The sequence below is a fragment of the Labrus bergylta genome, chromosome 18 (genome assembly GCF_963930695.1).
Source record: "Labrus bergylta chromosome 18, fLabBer1.1, whole genome shotgun sequence".
NCBI classification, from domain to species: Eukaryota; Metazoa; Chordata; class Actinopteri; order Labriformes; family Labridae; genus Labrus; species Labrus bergylta.
In genome coordinates this window covers 17,147,692-17,163,980 of record NC_089212.1, presented here as the reverse complement: position 1 = coordinate 17,163,980, position 16,289 = coordinate 17,147,692, and the positions used below count along the sequence as shown (strand labels likewise).

The following is a 16,289-nucleotide window of genomic DNA, read 5'->3' as shown; positions in this document are numbered from 1 at the left end:
TTGGGGGGAATAATTCATAGCTTTAAATCTTCAATGGCTACCGAGTTTGGTCTTTTATTTTGATCACTTTGATAACACTATTTATGGACCCTTTTTTTGTACCAGGTTCACCAGTGTTAGAGTGTCTGCCAAATACCACGGGATCAGGTTGGAGTACCGGGAGCACCGGCACACAGTTTTGGATCTGTTGGGGCAGATCAAGACAAAACTCCGGGTCTGGAAGAGACCCTATATCTCCCCAGAGGCTGTCAGGGTGCTCCTGCAAGAATGGCATGTGAGTAATCAGATCTGGTATCTTTGATAATGAGTTCCATGTATTTGAGAGAGTGGTTTTGAGGAAGTGGTGGGAGGCTGCACATTTTAAGGTAATGCTAAGAATTGTAAAGCTAACATTAGCAACTGTAAATCATGGAGTTATAAGTTATAGCATGTGCTTTAGTCTTGCGCCGCTCTCCGGACCAACATAGAGCAACCTGTGTGTTGATAAGGTACAATAACTTGAAGTTAACGTTGAAGTCTCTCACTTAATTTAGTTTCCTTTTTGTTAGGAGTGTGTCTGATGCTGCTCTGGACTAAAACGTTTTTCTTTAAACATCTTATAGGAGCTGTCGAACACACAGGAGCTCCCTTCTTTGTTGGAAGCCGCTCTTCATAAGCTGAAGCAGATTTCTGAGAAATACTCAAGCAAATCTGCCCTTGGTAAGTGATCCTTCAGTGACAAGTGCTTTTCATTCCTAAGGACCTTTTATAGGATCTAGAATTTTAGGGTTATTTGAACTTTTCTGCTGCTTAAAGTTTGATTAAACCATTTCTCTGGTGATCCGGCCAGTTGTTGAGTCTTTTGTTGGATTGAGTGTTTTTTTGTCTGCTGTGTCGCTTTCCTCCTCAGCTGGAGATTACAACCAGGTCAGTCAGCAGGTGAAGCAGCTGGAGGAGGACACAGCTGTAGTTTTGGAAGAGGTGAAAACAACCAAAAGCACCATGGGACGGGTCCTGTCTGCCTGGGACTCCTACAGCGACTGTCACAGCTCCTTGCAGGCGTGGCTGGAGCAGGGCTCTGTAACACACAGCCATGGACACAGAGCAGAGGTAAAATGAACACATTCAATAATGAAATGTGAAAAAAAAGTGTTTTCTAAGCTGCAGAAAACCATGACCCATTAACTAGTTAGCTTGCCTTATGTCACTGGGTGTCAGTCTCTCATCACTTCTCGCCACAAAAACTTCTTTGAACTTCCAGCTACCCTTAAGATAACCAATGGGAATGTTTCTTTTTTTTTAATGTCTTCTATTTAAAAGACATTTTAAAACAGACTACAGGAAATTAACAATACAGCCTGAACACACAGTCAGACATCTTCATATACAAACTTCAATATTCTAATGTTTTCGTGAAGGTGAGACCTGAGTCTTTGGCTGAGTGGGGCTCCCGACAGGCCCACCTGAATGAGGTGGGTAACTTCCTCATCGAGTCCACAGACCCACAGACCAGCAGGAGCCTGGCAGAGGAGCTGCGCAGACTCAACATGCACTGGGCCGAGTTTGTCAAGAGAAACACGTTTGTAAGTTACACGACAAGCAAAACCTGGTTGGTGGGAAAAACTAAACCTGATGCTGTTTTATTTGAGCCATATTTTATACATGCACCTGAGCAGCCAACGCTTATTTACTGTTGTATTACTGCAGCTAATCAGCAAACCAGTGAAGAATTGTCAATTGTGCATTTTAAACAAACAATTGATTTTCATGTTTTGTCAAATTCCTTTTTGGTGTCTTCGTCTCTAACTTAAAATGAATGCATATACTAATAAGCATGTGCTACATTTGTTATTTATGAAAGTATCTTTCAGGCTATAGCTTTACCAGAGTAAGAAGACTTGTTTTACCTCTAACTGGTGGCCTAGATTCATCTTCCTTTATTTACATACAAGTGACAGCAGGGATTTTGATGACTTATGATTGTCCCATTGTCACCATTGTTCTCACGCAGTGCTATTAGGGAGTGGCTTCAGAAGGAAAGTTGCACTCCACCTAAACGTATTGTGTAAGAGAGTGATTATAAATGCAGGGTTTTAAGGTGTTGGAGTCAAGTGTATTGTAAAACAGCTTCACTGATTCCTCATGTTGACTATTGAAGGCTTAATATGCTACATTCTGAATATTAATAAAGGGGCAAATTTAAAGTATCCTATGTAAATATATTGTGGAGTAATGACTTCCTAGAAAAGAGAGTGAAGTCAAAGTTCCTCTGGGTTTCTTGTTCTCAGTTCTGTGTTCTTGTTCTTGTTCTCAGATGTTTTTCAGCACTTGTCTGCCACTCAAAGACATTAGCTGGTGAGACAGGAAGGGAGTAGTGAGGGATGAAGGAGGTGTGTCCAAATAGAGCATTTGTTTTGTTCTGACCATCTGCTTTGAAAGCCACATAGTCCTAATTTAACAAAAAAAAAGAGGAAGAGGAGCACACCTCGGGACACTGGCAGGCATAACGATGATGAACACTGGTTCGAGGGCCCACCCAATTGATTTTTGCCTAGGGCCCCAACAGACTCTAGAATCACCACTGATCATGTCCATGGTGGTAATGGAATACAGGAAGCAAGTGTTATTTGAAATGATGGTATTACTAGATCTACAAACGGTGTGCTATAGTTCTATCCTCAAATCCGTCCTTTAAGATTATCTGATTTGGTTATCTGAGAGAGCATTATCTGAATTTCAAGATTCTATTGTTTGTTTTATAATTGAACATTTTCTTCGTATTTCACCTGATTTTTCAAAACTTATATTTGTGCTTTTTCCAGGACAGCACAGCTGAGCCCAGTGCTGATGTGCAGTTCAGACCCCAGGACATCCAAACCATGATCAAGGAGGCCACTCTCATTCTAAAAGAGCCTGTGGAGGCCATGGCTGGTCCCCTACGGACCTACAGAAAGAGAATACAGGTACTAATCAATGGATAACTTACACCTATACAGAGGGGAGAACAGTTATAGCTGTTCAACTCCGTTAACTGTCTGAACAACGCTATCACATGAACGATTTCAAAGAACTTTGTGCTTAAAGTATTAATTTAAAATGATTTACGTGCAAAAGTAAGTAAGTAAGTAACAACTTACTCGAAACAACTGATCTAGAGCTTAGTGTTTTAGACACCTGTGAGAATTGGGACCAGATAAGTCTCTCTAGAATTGACTGATTGCTTTCTGCCCTTCAGTTCTTAATGAGGAAAATTAAAGAAGTGGATCTGGGGGCTCTGGCTCCCTCCCAAGAATTCCCATTGGATCAGTTCCAGAAAGTGAAGCTCGCTGTACCTGAAGTATGTATTATTTGTTTTACATCCTTTTTAAATCTGTGTTTAAATGCATGCAAGTCTTTTTGTTTTTATTTGCTTATAACATTTTGTAACAAAATAGACACTGGCAGCTCCTGTTTTTGAATGTACAGTGTACTATACGTTTTTCTGTTCATTACAATCATTTCCCTTGATATCACCAGGTAATGAAGACCTTGTTTGAGGCAGAACAGGTTTGTGCAGAACTGCAACACAGTGTGTCAGGTCTGGACAGTCGCCTGGCTGAACTGTTGCATTGGGAGACTGAGGCCAGGGAGCTTTACCAGCTGTTGAGGGCCTCAGAGCGCGCAAAACAGCGAGGCCAAGACCCACGAGCCAAGGTAAGATTATTATAGAATTGAAAGGTTGTTTTACAATGACTGTGGATCTAAATTTTGCTTACTCTGAAACAGCTTTAGATCGAAAACAACCTATTGTACCTTAATAATTGAATCCTGAAGGTTGTTCAATACAGTACCACTTATTCCCCAAGGTCCTGATTTCCCGTGGTCTTCAGCTGGAAGGTCAGGTGGTCACAGAGGAGCAGGATCTGCAGGTGATGGTGATGACAAATCAGAAGAACTCTCCCGTCCAGTATCTCCATGCCTCCGCCATGCAGGACAGAGTGCGAGCTGCTGTTGCACAGTCACAGGTCAGTCATCTTTTTGCTAATTGAATTGGAAAACATTTGAGTTTTGCATGTTGTGTACTTGAGACCAGAAGGACACAGCTGAAGAATATCAGAGAATACCGTATTTGTAAAATTGCAATTTCAGTTTTCTTATTTGTCTGAATTCAATTCCAGGAAGCTGTAGGTATGCTGAGCAGCCTAGGAGCAAGAAGAGATAGAAGCAGAAGCCCTCCAGATGGTTCTCCTCCATCAAAAAAATTTATCCAAGCTAAAGGAAAACCTCAACATCTGAGACAGTCAGACGACGTGCAGCACACTCAGGAGACAAAATTAGTCACTCATCAGAGTCATGAAACCTTTGTGCCAAAGATAGTGGTGCAGGAATACAATGAAAAAAAGGTTTCTCCTACGATGCCATATACCTACGCACAAGCTCTAATGCAGACAAGGACAAAGTCGCCGCCAGAAGGCACAGTTCAAGCCTGGCAAGAGATAGTTCAGCACGAACAAACGCATTCTCAGGGACTAGGATCTATACCCCAGCAACAGCCACTGCAGCAAGAACACTTAAACAGACAGGTGGATGAAGAGTTACATCACCAGGAAATCAAGCAACAGCAACCACAACAACAGCAAAATGTGCCAACACAAGCACAACAACAGTTGCAAAAGCATGAACAACAAGATAAGGTGCAGCATCAAATGTTGGACATGCATCAAGCTCAAGTTCAGCAGCATGTGGTTACTCATATCCAGGTTGAAACGCAAGTCAGACAGACATCAGAGCCACAGGAGCAGACCTCATCTCAACCTTCATCTGTAAGGAATGCACCTCTCAGTTCTCAGGAGCTTCAAAGCAGGAAGGCTCAGGCCAAGAAAAATCGCCCATGGCTTCAGAAGCCAGCCTCAGCAGAGCCTGAAAGTCCTGCTCCAAGTCCAGAACAGCATTCTACTCAGGAACTAACTCAAATAAGACAGGCACAGCCACAATCAGACAGAGAAACAGTGGCCTCAGTTCAGGTTGTAACAAAGCATACATTAACAGACATATCCCAACCTGAGGCAAATGCAAAGGCTACCAAGCAGCCACAAAAAAAGGAGCAACAAAACCAAACACAGCAGACGCAAAATCTACAGCAACAGCAAGGAAAATTGCAAACTGAGCAGCAACAAAAGCAAGACAAGCAACAACAGCAACAGGAACAATTGCTGCAGCAACAGAAACAGGAACAACAAAAACAACCACAGCCTACTGTAAGACATGCAGAACCAGAGACCATGGCTGTACCATTAACTGTAACTATGGCTCAGCTTCAATCACAAACAAAGGTCCAAAATAAGTCCCATATGCAAACTGAGTCTGTTTCTCAGGCAAGGCAGTCCACAAGTGTGTCCACCACAAATGGTCAGCAACCAACAAAGATCATGTCCCAAACCATAGTGAGCCAAGGTCAATCGCAGGCACAAGTTCCTCCACAACCACATGGTCCCACGAAGACACAGGGACCAAAAACACAACAGCTTCAGGCACAGGTTCATACTCAGCCCTGGACTCAGCCCCAAACATTTATGCCTACTGGACCCCAACCCCCTATGCAACCCCAGGCCCATAACCAAGCTGTTGCTCAAGTTCAGGCATGGGCTCAGGTCAGACCTTCTTCACCTTTGCAAGCACCACAAACAGGCCAAATTCCACCTCCTGTTCCATCACATGTTCAGCTACGTAGTCATCCACAATCCTGGGCTCCAGTCAGGTCTCCCTCCCCTAGGCCACCAACTGATGCTCAAAGTCAAATCCATGCTCAGTCAGTGCCCCAGACTCAAATTCATCCTCAGACCATGCAGTCTCAAATCCAAGTCCATTCAATGGTCCAGGCCCAAACCCATCCCCAGTCCATTGCCCATCCTCAAAGCCATGCTGTTCCTATGGTCCAGACTCAAACCCATACTCCAATTGCCAAGCCAAGTCATGCCCAAACATTAACACAACAAACCCAAGCTCAGACTTTACTCCAGCCTCAGGGTTATCCTCATCCCATGACTCAGTACCCCCTGAATATTCAACCATCAGTTCAGCACCCAGGCCATATTTCTCAAAGCCCAATTCCTGCGTGGACTCAAGTAAGAGCTTCATCCCCAATGTCCATCCAGCATCCTCAGGGTCCTGCTCAAGTCCCACCTTACCCACAAGGCTACCCCCAGGGTCAGTCTCCATCCCAGCAGTGGACAACCCAACAGGAGCCACAACACCAGGCCATTACCCAGCAGAGGCATCCAAGTCCCCAACCACACCCCCAGCAAAAGAGTCAAGCTCAACATTCTCAGGCTTATCCAACAGGTCAGGTTCCACTACAGTGGCCCCAAACTGGACCCCAGCCAGTACCTCAGATTGGGCCTCCTGGCTATTCGCAGATGAGGCCACCATATAGTCAGCCTCAGATACAGCCACAAACCGAATCCTGGACTCAATCACAATCCCAGAGTTCAATGCAGCAACAACCTCAGATGAGAGGTTATGATACATTTCATATCCAGGCACAACAAGGCCAATTTCAGCAACAGACTTGGGGTCAGGCACCACGTCAACTTCTGCCTCAGCCTTACCCCCAGCCCTGTCCTCTGCCTAATTCTCAGCAATATTCACAGGTTCAAACTCAACGTCACCCTCAGCCTCAGATGCAAGCACAAATACCACCACAATTGCAGCAACGACACCAAGTCCCACCTCAGAATCCATCACAGCCTCAGCTCAGGCCTCAAGTACACATTCAGGCACAAGCATCAGTACAGGTAAAGCCGCAGGTCCAGACTCAGCAGTCTCAGTTCAATATACATTTCCAGCAGCCAACTCCACAAACAAAAAATCAGGCCCAGCTCCAACCACAACAGAAGATTCAGTCACCAACCCAACCAAAGGCTGGCTCAGCTCCACAACCCAAACCTCTGGCCCAATTTCCACCTCAACCAGAGGTTCAGTCAACAACTCAGCCTAAAGTTCAGTCAACAACTGAACCCAAAGTTCAGTCAACAACTCAAACCATGGCTGACCGATCCATACCTGACCCCCACTTGCCACCACAACTCAAGACTGAATCACATATCAAGGCAGAATCACAACCAAAATCAAAGTTACCATCTGGAACTGCACTACAGACAGAGGCTCAATCACCAACTCAACCCAAAGTTCAGTCACCAAGCCAAACCAAAGCCCAATCAATGCCACAACCTAAACCACAGGCACAATTGCCACAACAGCCCCAAATTCCTGATCAGTCACCTACACTACCCAAAAACCAAACTACATTACAACCAAAGGCTCAGTCACCCCCACAGGCCAGACCTCAAACTCAAACACAGTCAAAACCTCAAAGTCAGTCTTCTCCACAACCCAATCCTCAACAGGCCAAAACTATTCCCATCTCCCAGGTCGGTGTCCTGCTTCAGTCTCAGGCTGAGTCACCAGATCTGTGCATTAAACCTCCAGCCTTGGCCCAGGCGCCACCACAGGCCTACACAGAGGCGTATGCCAAGGCCCAGGCTTTAGCCAGAAATGGTTTTGAGGAGGCAAAGCACTGTCTGCAGGAGCACATCATGGAAACCATCAATGTTTTTCAAGACAAACGTGTATCGGCTGAACAAGCATCCGTGAAAGAGGTAAACATGATCACTATGAATCACTTCTGTTGTGTAATAGCATACTTAATAAGTACATTTTATTATTAAGTTTGCAAAATAACCATCAATTTAGAGCACCTGGAAGTCAAAGAATTAGTCAGGGATCATGTATTTTGAGTGGTTTGTTATTGCAGAATGGCACCTCAACAGTGTGAGACAGACATTTTTGGTTTCCATTCAGCAGACCTAAAACAACTCCACACCCCATACCACGTCCCCTTTTTACTTAGTTTACCATATTTAGTTTTCTAGATGTCTATGTCATAGTCTGAGTTTTTGTGTTTTAACCTTGACCTCCTTCCTTGGTTGTTATACTCTCCTTTCTACTTTTCCATAATTAAAGACGGATATCAAATGAACCTTCCTTTTTTCCGCAAATTGATAGGATTTCAGTTCGTCCACCAGAGTCTGTGATAAGAGCTGTGGCCCTAGCAACCATCTGCTTTACTAAACAGATTGCTCTTATTGACAACTATTATAGTCTGCTATTGATGTAAATCAGTCGGTTGCTATGTTTAATTAGCCAAACAGAATCTGTTATTTAACACAGCCTTCTTATAAATATAGATTAAACATGGTGATGTTATAACGCTCTGAATTGTATGTGATATGTACATTGATTTTTCAAATTTCTAGCCTGGAATTTAATTCATGCCTTTGCCCTTAGGAGACATTGAGGACCCTGGACCCAGAGTTGCTGGAGGAGTTCCTGAGAGCAGCGGAGGGCATGGAAGCCTTTTGTACCCCCGCAGAGCTCAGAGACATGGAGTTCTACACCCAGTCTGTCAGGACACAGTGGGAGGTAGGACACGAACTGACTTAACTGGGGCAGTTTTTAACGTGTGGGATTGTAGTTGCTGGGGATTGTTTACATTTGTTAAATGTAATGGGACTATGTCTTTTTAGGTTTAAGGTTTAAATGTGTTAGATAATTGCCTATGCTTATGCCATCAATATACTAAAACTGTTTTTCAGCAAATATCAGCAAATTGAAAAAAAGGTTTCACATAAAAACCTATCATTGAATAGCGTGTTTTTACTTTATCTTTGATTGCTATGAATTTATTTTATTTTATCTCCTAGGCCGTGAGAGCTGAGATCTCAGACTTTTTGAAACAATTACGTTTTGAATTAACAAGGAAAGACTTTAACAAATCCGTCCTGCAGTGTGAGATGCTCTTAAGCTCCCCATTAGAAAACCAAGCCCAGGTAGCTGGACCCTCAGAGCTATTCGCCATTAGCTGCTTTGGTGGCTGGGATTTCTGCCAGTTGTCCTCTGCTTATCTAACCTTTGTTCTTCCTTCTTCTTTATGCTTCAAAGGAATGTCTGATGATGGGACTTGGTAACTGCATTACTTATTTTTAGTTGCACTTTAAGAGAATGCTGTTTTACTGTATTTTTTTGAGTGGGAAGAGTCAAACACAGCAAGTATACACAGAAAAGTAACTTAAGAATCGAAATAAAGTTAAAACATGTAATTCTCTTCAGTGGAAACCCAGAAGTTACATTTTCAAACGAAGAGTAAAACAGCATTCTACGGGCCGGTGTGGCTGCAGATTAGCTTTATTAAGTGTCTAAATTTAACTTGTTCCAAATTAGTATTGTTAATCATCTGGTTTTAAACCAGTAAATTACATCCCTGATTACTTACTTTTCCACTCCATCAACATTCTCCAGGCTTGTATCTCAGAGGATGCCAGCTTTGCTCAGGCAGGGCAGCACCTTCAGGCCTTGAAAGATCTGTGTGACACCCTGAGCCCTGAGGATGCTCACCGCTTGGCCCAGACTCAGCTCAGGGAGTGTGAGAACAGGCTGGCAGCCATCCAGCGCCAATTCAGCGGAGACCAAGATGCACCACTCCCTGATTCTAGGTGATTTATTAACTGCTTTTCTAAATTTATTTTTGCGCTATTTAAATACAACTTGTGTCTTGTTCAGTCGTAAAAAAACAAAATATTAAGGAAAACTTATAGAAACGATGCTCATTTGTTTATTTGCAGGATACCTGTTTCCTTCAGTGAGGAACTGAACACACAAAAAGAACCTACAAGACCATCTGACAAACCTCAGGTCTCAACTGAGGTAAAGGTTAATTCAAACACTCTACTCTTCAGTTTAAAGTCTACTACTTAAGCTTTTTGAAAACAAATCTGGAAAATGGTTTAAAAAATGGTACTACTTCATCAGTCACATTTTCTTTGAATTTCAATATTTTCTGCATTTATACGTCCTGTATAAACTGTCTGCTAAGGTTGCATCGGATGCCTCTGAGCAACTGTCAAGGTGTAAAAGAAAGACGACATCTTTTTCAGGTGGCTCCAGTGAAATTGAAGACTGTGAGTGTGGAGAGGAAGGAGGTTGAAAAGCAGACGTCCGTAGAGGAAGAAGTCCCCAAGAAGGAGGCTGTTGAAAGGTATACTGATTAAAGCACATTTCAGGCTTAGATAATCTAATGTTGGTTACATCCTTTTAGCCACTATATTCCAGTCTACTTGCTGACTTTAACTGTCTTCTTTAACTCATAAAATCTCCAGATATGAGAATTCAAAGAAGACTCTTCAAGCCCAACTGGCTAAAAATGAACAGAGCATCAAAGATGTTCCCTCTGACTCTGTGTCACTCAAAGGCCTGCACACAAGGCTCCAAGAAATACAGGTACGACGAAAGCTTCGAAGAATGTGACATCTTTAAACATCTTGTAGAAAAGTGAATCACTCATTTTAACATGCCAGTAATCATGAGGTGATATTCTTGTTTTACAGTTCTTGAGACAGGAGACAGAGTCTCTGTGGTCTGACTATGCAAACCAGTGCTTCCAGTGCGGTAACCCTGGTCTGGAGCAGGAGAAGGCAGAGCTGCAGGAGCAGTGGCGCAGCCAGCAGTCCAACCTGCAGAAGAGAGGCAGCTCGCTGGGCGCAGCCCTTAGGCAGATAGACTCCACTGAAAACCACATGGTGGACTTCACAGACCGTCTCGACCGCTACCTGAGACAGCCCAAAGACATCACCGGCTTCACCCTGGCCAACACCAACATTCTCAAAGATATCAAGGTCCTCTTTCACGCTCAAATACCTTTCTTTAGCGTTAAACTTTTACAATCTGTCATTAAAGTGTAAGCAGATATAGACATAATCAATTGTGAGTCTTCTCTGAACAGTGGTTTGGATAAAAGTCCATGCTGAAAAATAGTGCAACCTATATCATCAAATCTTGAAAGTTGAAAATCAACTTCCGCCAAAGAAAGTTTTCACTTAAAGAAATGATTGACTCTTAACCCACAGCAAAAGAAACCCAAACATTTTCTTAAAAAATAGGGCCAGAACTTGTGGAAAGTAGCAGAAATGTGTGGAAAGAACTGGAGTCCATTGATTCAACTTGCAATTTACATTTCCGGTCGTAGGGGTATTTTGGCTTCACTTTTGAACAACAGAAGGAGACAGACAGAGACGCATTATCCATATTAATATAAATTCAATGGTGTAACCTAATCCCTAAATCCAGAGTCCTTAGATTTCACACAATCCTCTCTTCTCGTCTTCTTTTGTGACAGGAACTGGATGACAACATCCAGAGTGAGCTTGACCAGCTTTCACGTCTGGACGCTGAATCTAGTGATCTGGGCCCCAGAGACTGCCCCCCTCTGTCCCGCGTGGTGGAGACTCACAAAGCGAGCCTTGATCAGCTTCGACAGCAGGTCCGCAAGAGCGAAGCATCCGCCCGCGCCCTCGACCGCTTCCTCATGTCAATGCGTACTGTAGATGAAGACATCTCAGGAGTCCAAGGCGCCCCCTGCAGCGACTCTCAGGTACTGCAGGACTGTCGCACCAAGCTGGCTCTGATCCGGCAGAGCATCGACAGTCTGCAAGAAAAGGCTCCTCAGCTGGATCAGCTCCTTCAAGGGGCCAGGCTGACCGTCACCAGGGATGGAGTCCCGGCCTCCTGCCTGGACATGGTGACTGCTCTGCTGAGGAGGCTGGAGGAGGCTGACAGTGGACTGGCCGGCCAACAGATGGGCCTCCAGAAGGAGACGCAGAGTAGATCCCTGGGCCTGAGGAAGAGGACGCTGCTGGGGGAGCTGAGGAAGCTGCAGGAAACAATAGAATCACAAGGCCTGAAGGAGCCCACCATGCCTGCTGTGCAACAAAGGTGAGTTTGATGTGCCAGTTGCAGTAATGCTAAGAGTTTCTGTTTGATGGTAAAAACTGTGATTTTCATGTCCTTTTTTCATCTTAATTATTTTTGAGATGAAAATCTCTTTTTAAGAAATGTCCTGACCAAGACAGGCAGCAGCTCAATTAACACAAACAATCCACAACCATACACACAAATATAATACAATGCACATGACTATAATACATTTATTTAACAACAAGATTGCTTACAATCATAAATATATATGAGGGCGATCATCTACAGCCAGATGTATCTGCCTCCAAGTCCTCTCCGCCTTAACATCCTCTGAAAAGCATCCAACGAGAACAGCTCATTAAATTCCAGGTGTTTTTGTAATTTGGTCCAAGTAGGCATCCAACTTAAACGCCTTTTCATCCCGTTCATTTCTTTGCCCGTTTGCTTTTGGGTTTTTGATGACAACTTTTTCACTCAAGGGTCTGTTAATCGGAGTGGGCGTACTGCGTACTAACACAACAATGCAGAGTGAAGACACATCTGAAGACTTTTACATGCACTATTCAAAATATAATTTATTTCCTAAAATGATCTAACAGCAATCTTGCATGTTTCAGGCTACGTGCCTTGTCTGATTGTGAGAGTCAGGTGCAGAGCCTGCACAAGGAGCTGCAGACCCTCCGTGAACTTCAAGAGAAAGAAGGAGGAGGGGAAGACCTCTTTCAGGACCTGGAGAGCCAGTGGAAGGAGACTCAAAGAGCTTTTGTTGATGGGTAGGTTCAACAGGAGAAGCATGTTCAGCACAAGTTTCTAAACAAATCGTTTACAAATTAATTAAACTGTTAGGAGTAAGTGACTCTTAGTCACCTCAGTGTAATAAGGTTGCTGAAGTTGAGATACATTTACAGCTTAACTGTAACCTTTAACCTGAACAGATTGTATTTAAAGCTAGCTATCAAGCTTACCTCAATCAGTTATCAATGTGGTTTCATTTAGCTTTCTTTAAATGATGATATCAGTTTGTAGTCTATTTTTGTTTTAGCAGTAAAGTAGCATAGATTAAAACTATTTCTGCTATTTTCTCCCTTTGGCAGCAAGAAGCAGTACAACCTACTGCTGGAAAATCTGAAAAAGTTCCAGAGCTGCCGCAGTCACCTGAGCAACACCATGCAGAGAGCAGAGCAAGCCATCAGCGATCAGGCTTCCTACATGGGGAAGGAAAACCTGCAGAGAAGTATAACCAAGGTTAGTCAAGAAAAATATGATTCTATTGAAAACGGTTTCTTCTGAGTCAAAAATGGTCTTCAGTATACTACGACACGCCGGGAATTAAAGTGATGAAGCCACATGTGAATGTTCACAGGTTGGTGACGTAAAGGAGGAGCTTGCTGGTCTTGGGGCGCCTATGGAGGAGATGAGGGGAGCTTGCAGACAGCTGCAGAACCAAATGAAGAAGTTCCCAGACTGCAGCCAGGCTTCCTTTGAAGCAGAGGCTGACACACTCATGGACAACTGGCTGGATGTAAGCATCTTTGCATGGTTCTTATTTATATAGAAATGAAGAAAAAAACAGTGTACTTTGATTCAACATATTCAATTTAAGTTATAGTAGTTAACCTGTAAGTAAAGGGAGTCCAAATAAAGAAACAGTTTAGAAAATGCTTTATAACTTTTGTTAATGTAGCATTTTAAACATAGGATATTGCTCCATCAACTGAGATCTTTCTGAGTGAAATGTTTAAATACCAACCTCAAAGGTGCAGAGGTCGTTCTGATTTGATTGTAAAGCTTCTGTCTTAAGCTTTACTTGACTTAACATTGTTGACTTTTGGCGCCCTTGCAGGTGACAGAGAAGACAGATGCCTACATCGATAACCTCCGGGTGGGGCTGGAGCTGTGGGAGAAGCAGCTGATGGTGGGGGGAGAGGTAGATGGCTGGGCGGGGGCTAAACTGGCGCTCTTTGCTGAGAGCCATCCCTTCCACAATGAACAGCAAGTACTCGCCATGAGGGTAAGACTCCCGGATAAAATTGTGTTTTTAGTGCTTCAATGTGAGATTAGGCAACCTCAACTTTTTTAAGTACTGTCGTGACACACTTGAACTTGATGTCTTCATAGGACGAGATAAATGCCAACGAGGAGAACGTAGAGCTTTTCCACAAGAAGTCTGCAGAGATCCAGGAGATGCTGCAGGGTCAGGAGGCACCGCTGGAGCTGCAGGTGACAAAAAAAAACAATAATTCATCTATTAGTTATTTTTCTAACGTAGCAGCCCTCAATGCTTTTACCCATGTATGGCTTCGACATTTATTGACTTGTCCGTTTCCTTTTGACAATCTTCCAATAAGGTGATGGAAACCCAGCTGAGGAAGAGGATGCAGCAGGTGAAGGAGCTGTTTACTGACTGCACGGACGTCTTCGAGGAGCTGGTCGCTGTGAAGACGCACCTGGCTGAGAAGATGGAGGAGTGTCAGGCGGCTGTGGAGGGCATCCAGTGTTCTCTGGGTAATCTTGACGCTTCACAACCAAAGGACGAAAAAGAGATACAGGTACACAGCTGTTCAATTTGTTTCTTTTGACTGGGATAGTGTACAGCCTATTAGCTGTACCAGAGTTAGGCAGGAGACAGAGACAACACATCAACTACACAACAATACACAACATCCTATATCTCCAAAGCAACACATCAACAACACCATAGTAACACATCGATACACTACAACATGATCAAACAGAGTTCATGTGTTTATGTGTGTTGGGGACATGATTGAGTTAATTTGAGACATAATTTCATCTTAGAATCAAATTCAGCAGAGCTTCAGCACTCTCTGGTTTTAGTCTGGATGGAGATCTAAAAATGTGTAGCTCTAGTAGAGACGGCTGATTGGCCAAACTTGGAAGATCCGTGATGTATGTACTCAGTTTGATTTAATGCTTTGTTTAGTTGACTTCACGCGTTGAAGAGAAACTAAATTGAATCAATCTCATTTAGATACATAGTTTGAAGGTTTAACAAATCCGGATCACCAGTGTTTTTTATACTTGACACCACATTACATACTCTGTCCACAGGGGGCACCAAAACCACACAAACTGAAATATCCTGCGAGCTGCTTTTAATTAGATAATTTCTGTTAATATTGATGGTCTTTGGTGAACCCTCATGTAAACTTTATATACTTTGTCACAAAAGCAAAACAGCATTCTGGTGCAATAATGATAATGTCTCTTAAAAAGTAAAAAAATATCTACTCTACTGCTTTCCAAATATGTAGTTCAGTTTAACAATTTATATTTATTTTCTCTGTGATCCAGTCAGAATCCAGCCCTAATAGTTTGTTCATACTCCTATTCAAAAGTTTGAACAACACAAACTGGAGGTTTTATATGGGTCAAGACCAGGATTTGATTATCTGATCTTAAACGGTTGCATAATCCTTTGTTTTGTTATTTTAAACCACCTGATTTAAAGATTTAATATTACCTGATGGCTTTCATGCTGTTTGATTCATTTTGAACAACCAGGCCCTGAGGTTTATACAAATAACTGTAAACAAAAAAAAAGAATGTCATTAAGAAATGTAGAAATGGAAATTGAAATATTCTTCAATATTTCAACCCTTTATGGCTTAATGCAAGAACAGAACTTTTGGTTTTGGTCTTATTTCATTCCAGATGTCATGACCTATCAAATACGTTTCTGGTTTGGGAGTTTGAACTTTGAGCACCGTTCTCTGATTCCACCACTGAGTAAATAAAGTTGCCGTCTTGTCCCCACCAGGATCTGAGTCATGAACTGGACTCTCAGGAGGAGCAGTCCGAGGCTGTGATGAAGGAGGTCGTCCTTGTTTCCAGCGTGGCTAGTCCTCAGGTGCTGGAGTCTCTGTCTGTGGACTGCAGCCGGCTCAGGGAGGCCATCTCCAGAACCAAAGACATGATCCACCTGAAGAGAGAAGAGAGGGACAAAGGCATGCTCAAGGTCATCAAAGGTGAATGCTGATTCGCTCCAAATACAAACAGAAACAAACCCCTGATATATCATTCACCGGTTAAGTTTTTCTCACTAATGTGGTCATATTTTTCAAATCTTTTTCTCCAGATGAAAAGCAGTCATTCATTGGATGGTTCCAGGACTTGCAGATGTCTGTCAACGAGTGCTTTGAGAACCCTGAGAGCAAAACAGACATTGAAACATCCTTGCAAAGACTCGCTGTAAGTTGATGGAAAAGTTCCTTGGTAGAAAGCTGCCATAGATTGTTGGCTGATGGTTTGATCCTAGTTTCTCTCTTGTCTGTCAGTGTTTCTTAAAAGCAAAGGATGCAGAGAAACGTCTGGAACAGTTGAAAGATCAGTTGGAGAGAGGCAGTCGGAAGGTTCCTCCCCAGCATCTCTCTGAGTTCAGCGACTGGTTGAAGGAGCAGCAGGAGGAGGTGGGAACGTTCAGAACGCACTGCCTCAACAGGCAGGCACAAATGGAGTCACTCCTCAGTGACCTGAGCAGGTACTTACCTCTTTGGTTTTCT

The 16,289-nt window shown here is 43.2% G+C and overlaps 1 protein-coding gene across 1 annotated transcript in view; it reads left to right on the top strand.

Annotated features, from left to right (window-relative positions):
- Nucleotides 1-16,289, top strand: part of syne2b (spectrin repeat containing, nuclear envelope 2b) — a 131,565-nt gene that overhangs the window by 20,598 nt on the left and 94,678 nt on the right. The window contains exons 14-39 of the mRNA XM_065966652.1: nt 106-274; nt 603-699; nt 890-1,089; nt 1,398-1,562; nt 2,802-2,942; nt 3,215-3,316; nt 3,496-3,672; nt 3,825-3,983; nt 4,137-7,616; nt 8,305-8,439; nt 8,721-8,846; nt 9,316-9,509; nt 9,639-9,720; nt 9,951-10,051; nt 10,173-10,293; nt 10,401-10,688; nt 11,189-11,784; nt 12,384-12,539; nt 12,861-13,011; nt 13,130-13,288; nt 13,610-13,777; nt 13,885-13,986; nt 14,115-14,315; nt 15,548-15,755; nt 15,866-15,978; nt 16,065-16,267. Coding sequence (XP_065822724.1) covers nt 106-274; nt 603-699; nt 890-1,089; nt 1,398-1,562; nt 2,802-2,942; nt 3,215-3,316; nt 3,496-3,672; nt 3,825-3,983; nt 4,137-7,616; nt 8,305-8,439; nt 8,721-8,846; nt 9,316-9,509; nt 9,639-9,720; nt 9,951-10,051; nt 10,173-10,293; nt 10,401-10,688; nt 11,189-11,784; nt 12,384-12,539; nt 12,861-13,011; nt 13,130-13,288; nt 13,610-13,777; nt 13,885-13,986; nt 14,115-14,315; nt 15,548-15,755; nt 15,866-15,978; nt 16,065-16,267 — 7,794 coding nt within the window. The remainder of the gene's footprint in view (nt 1-105; nt 275-602; nt 700-889; nt 1,090-1,397; nt 1,563-2,801; nt 2,943-3,214; nt 3,317-3,495; nt 3,673-3,824; nt 3,984-4,136; nt 7,617-8,304; nt 8,440-8,720; nt 8,847-9,315; nt 9,510-9,638; nt 9,721-9,950; nt 10,052-10,172; nt 10,294-10,400; nt 10,689-11,188; nt 11,785-12,383; nt 12,540-12,860; nt 13,012-13,129; nt 13,289-13,609; nt 13,778-13,884; nt 13,987-14,114; nt 14,316-15,547; nt 15,756-15,865; nt 15,979-16,064; nt 16,268-16,289) is intronic.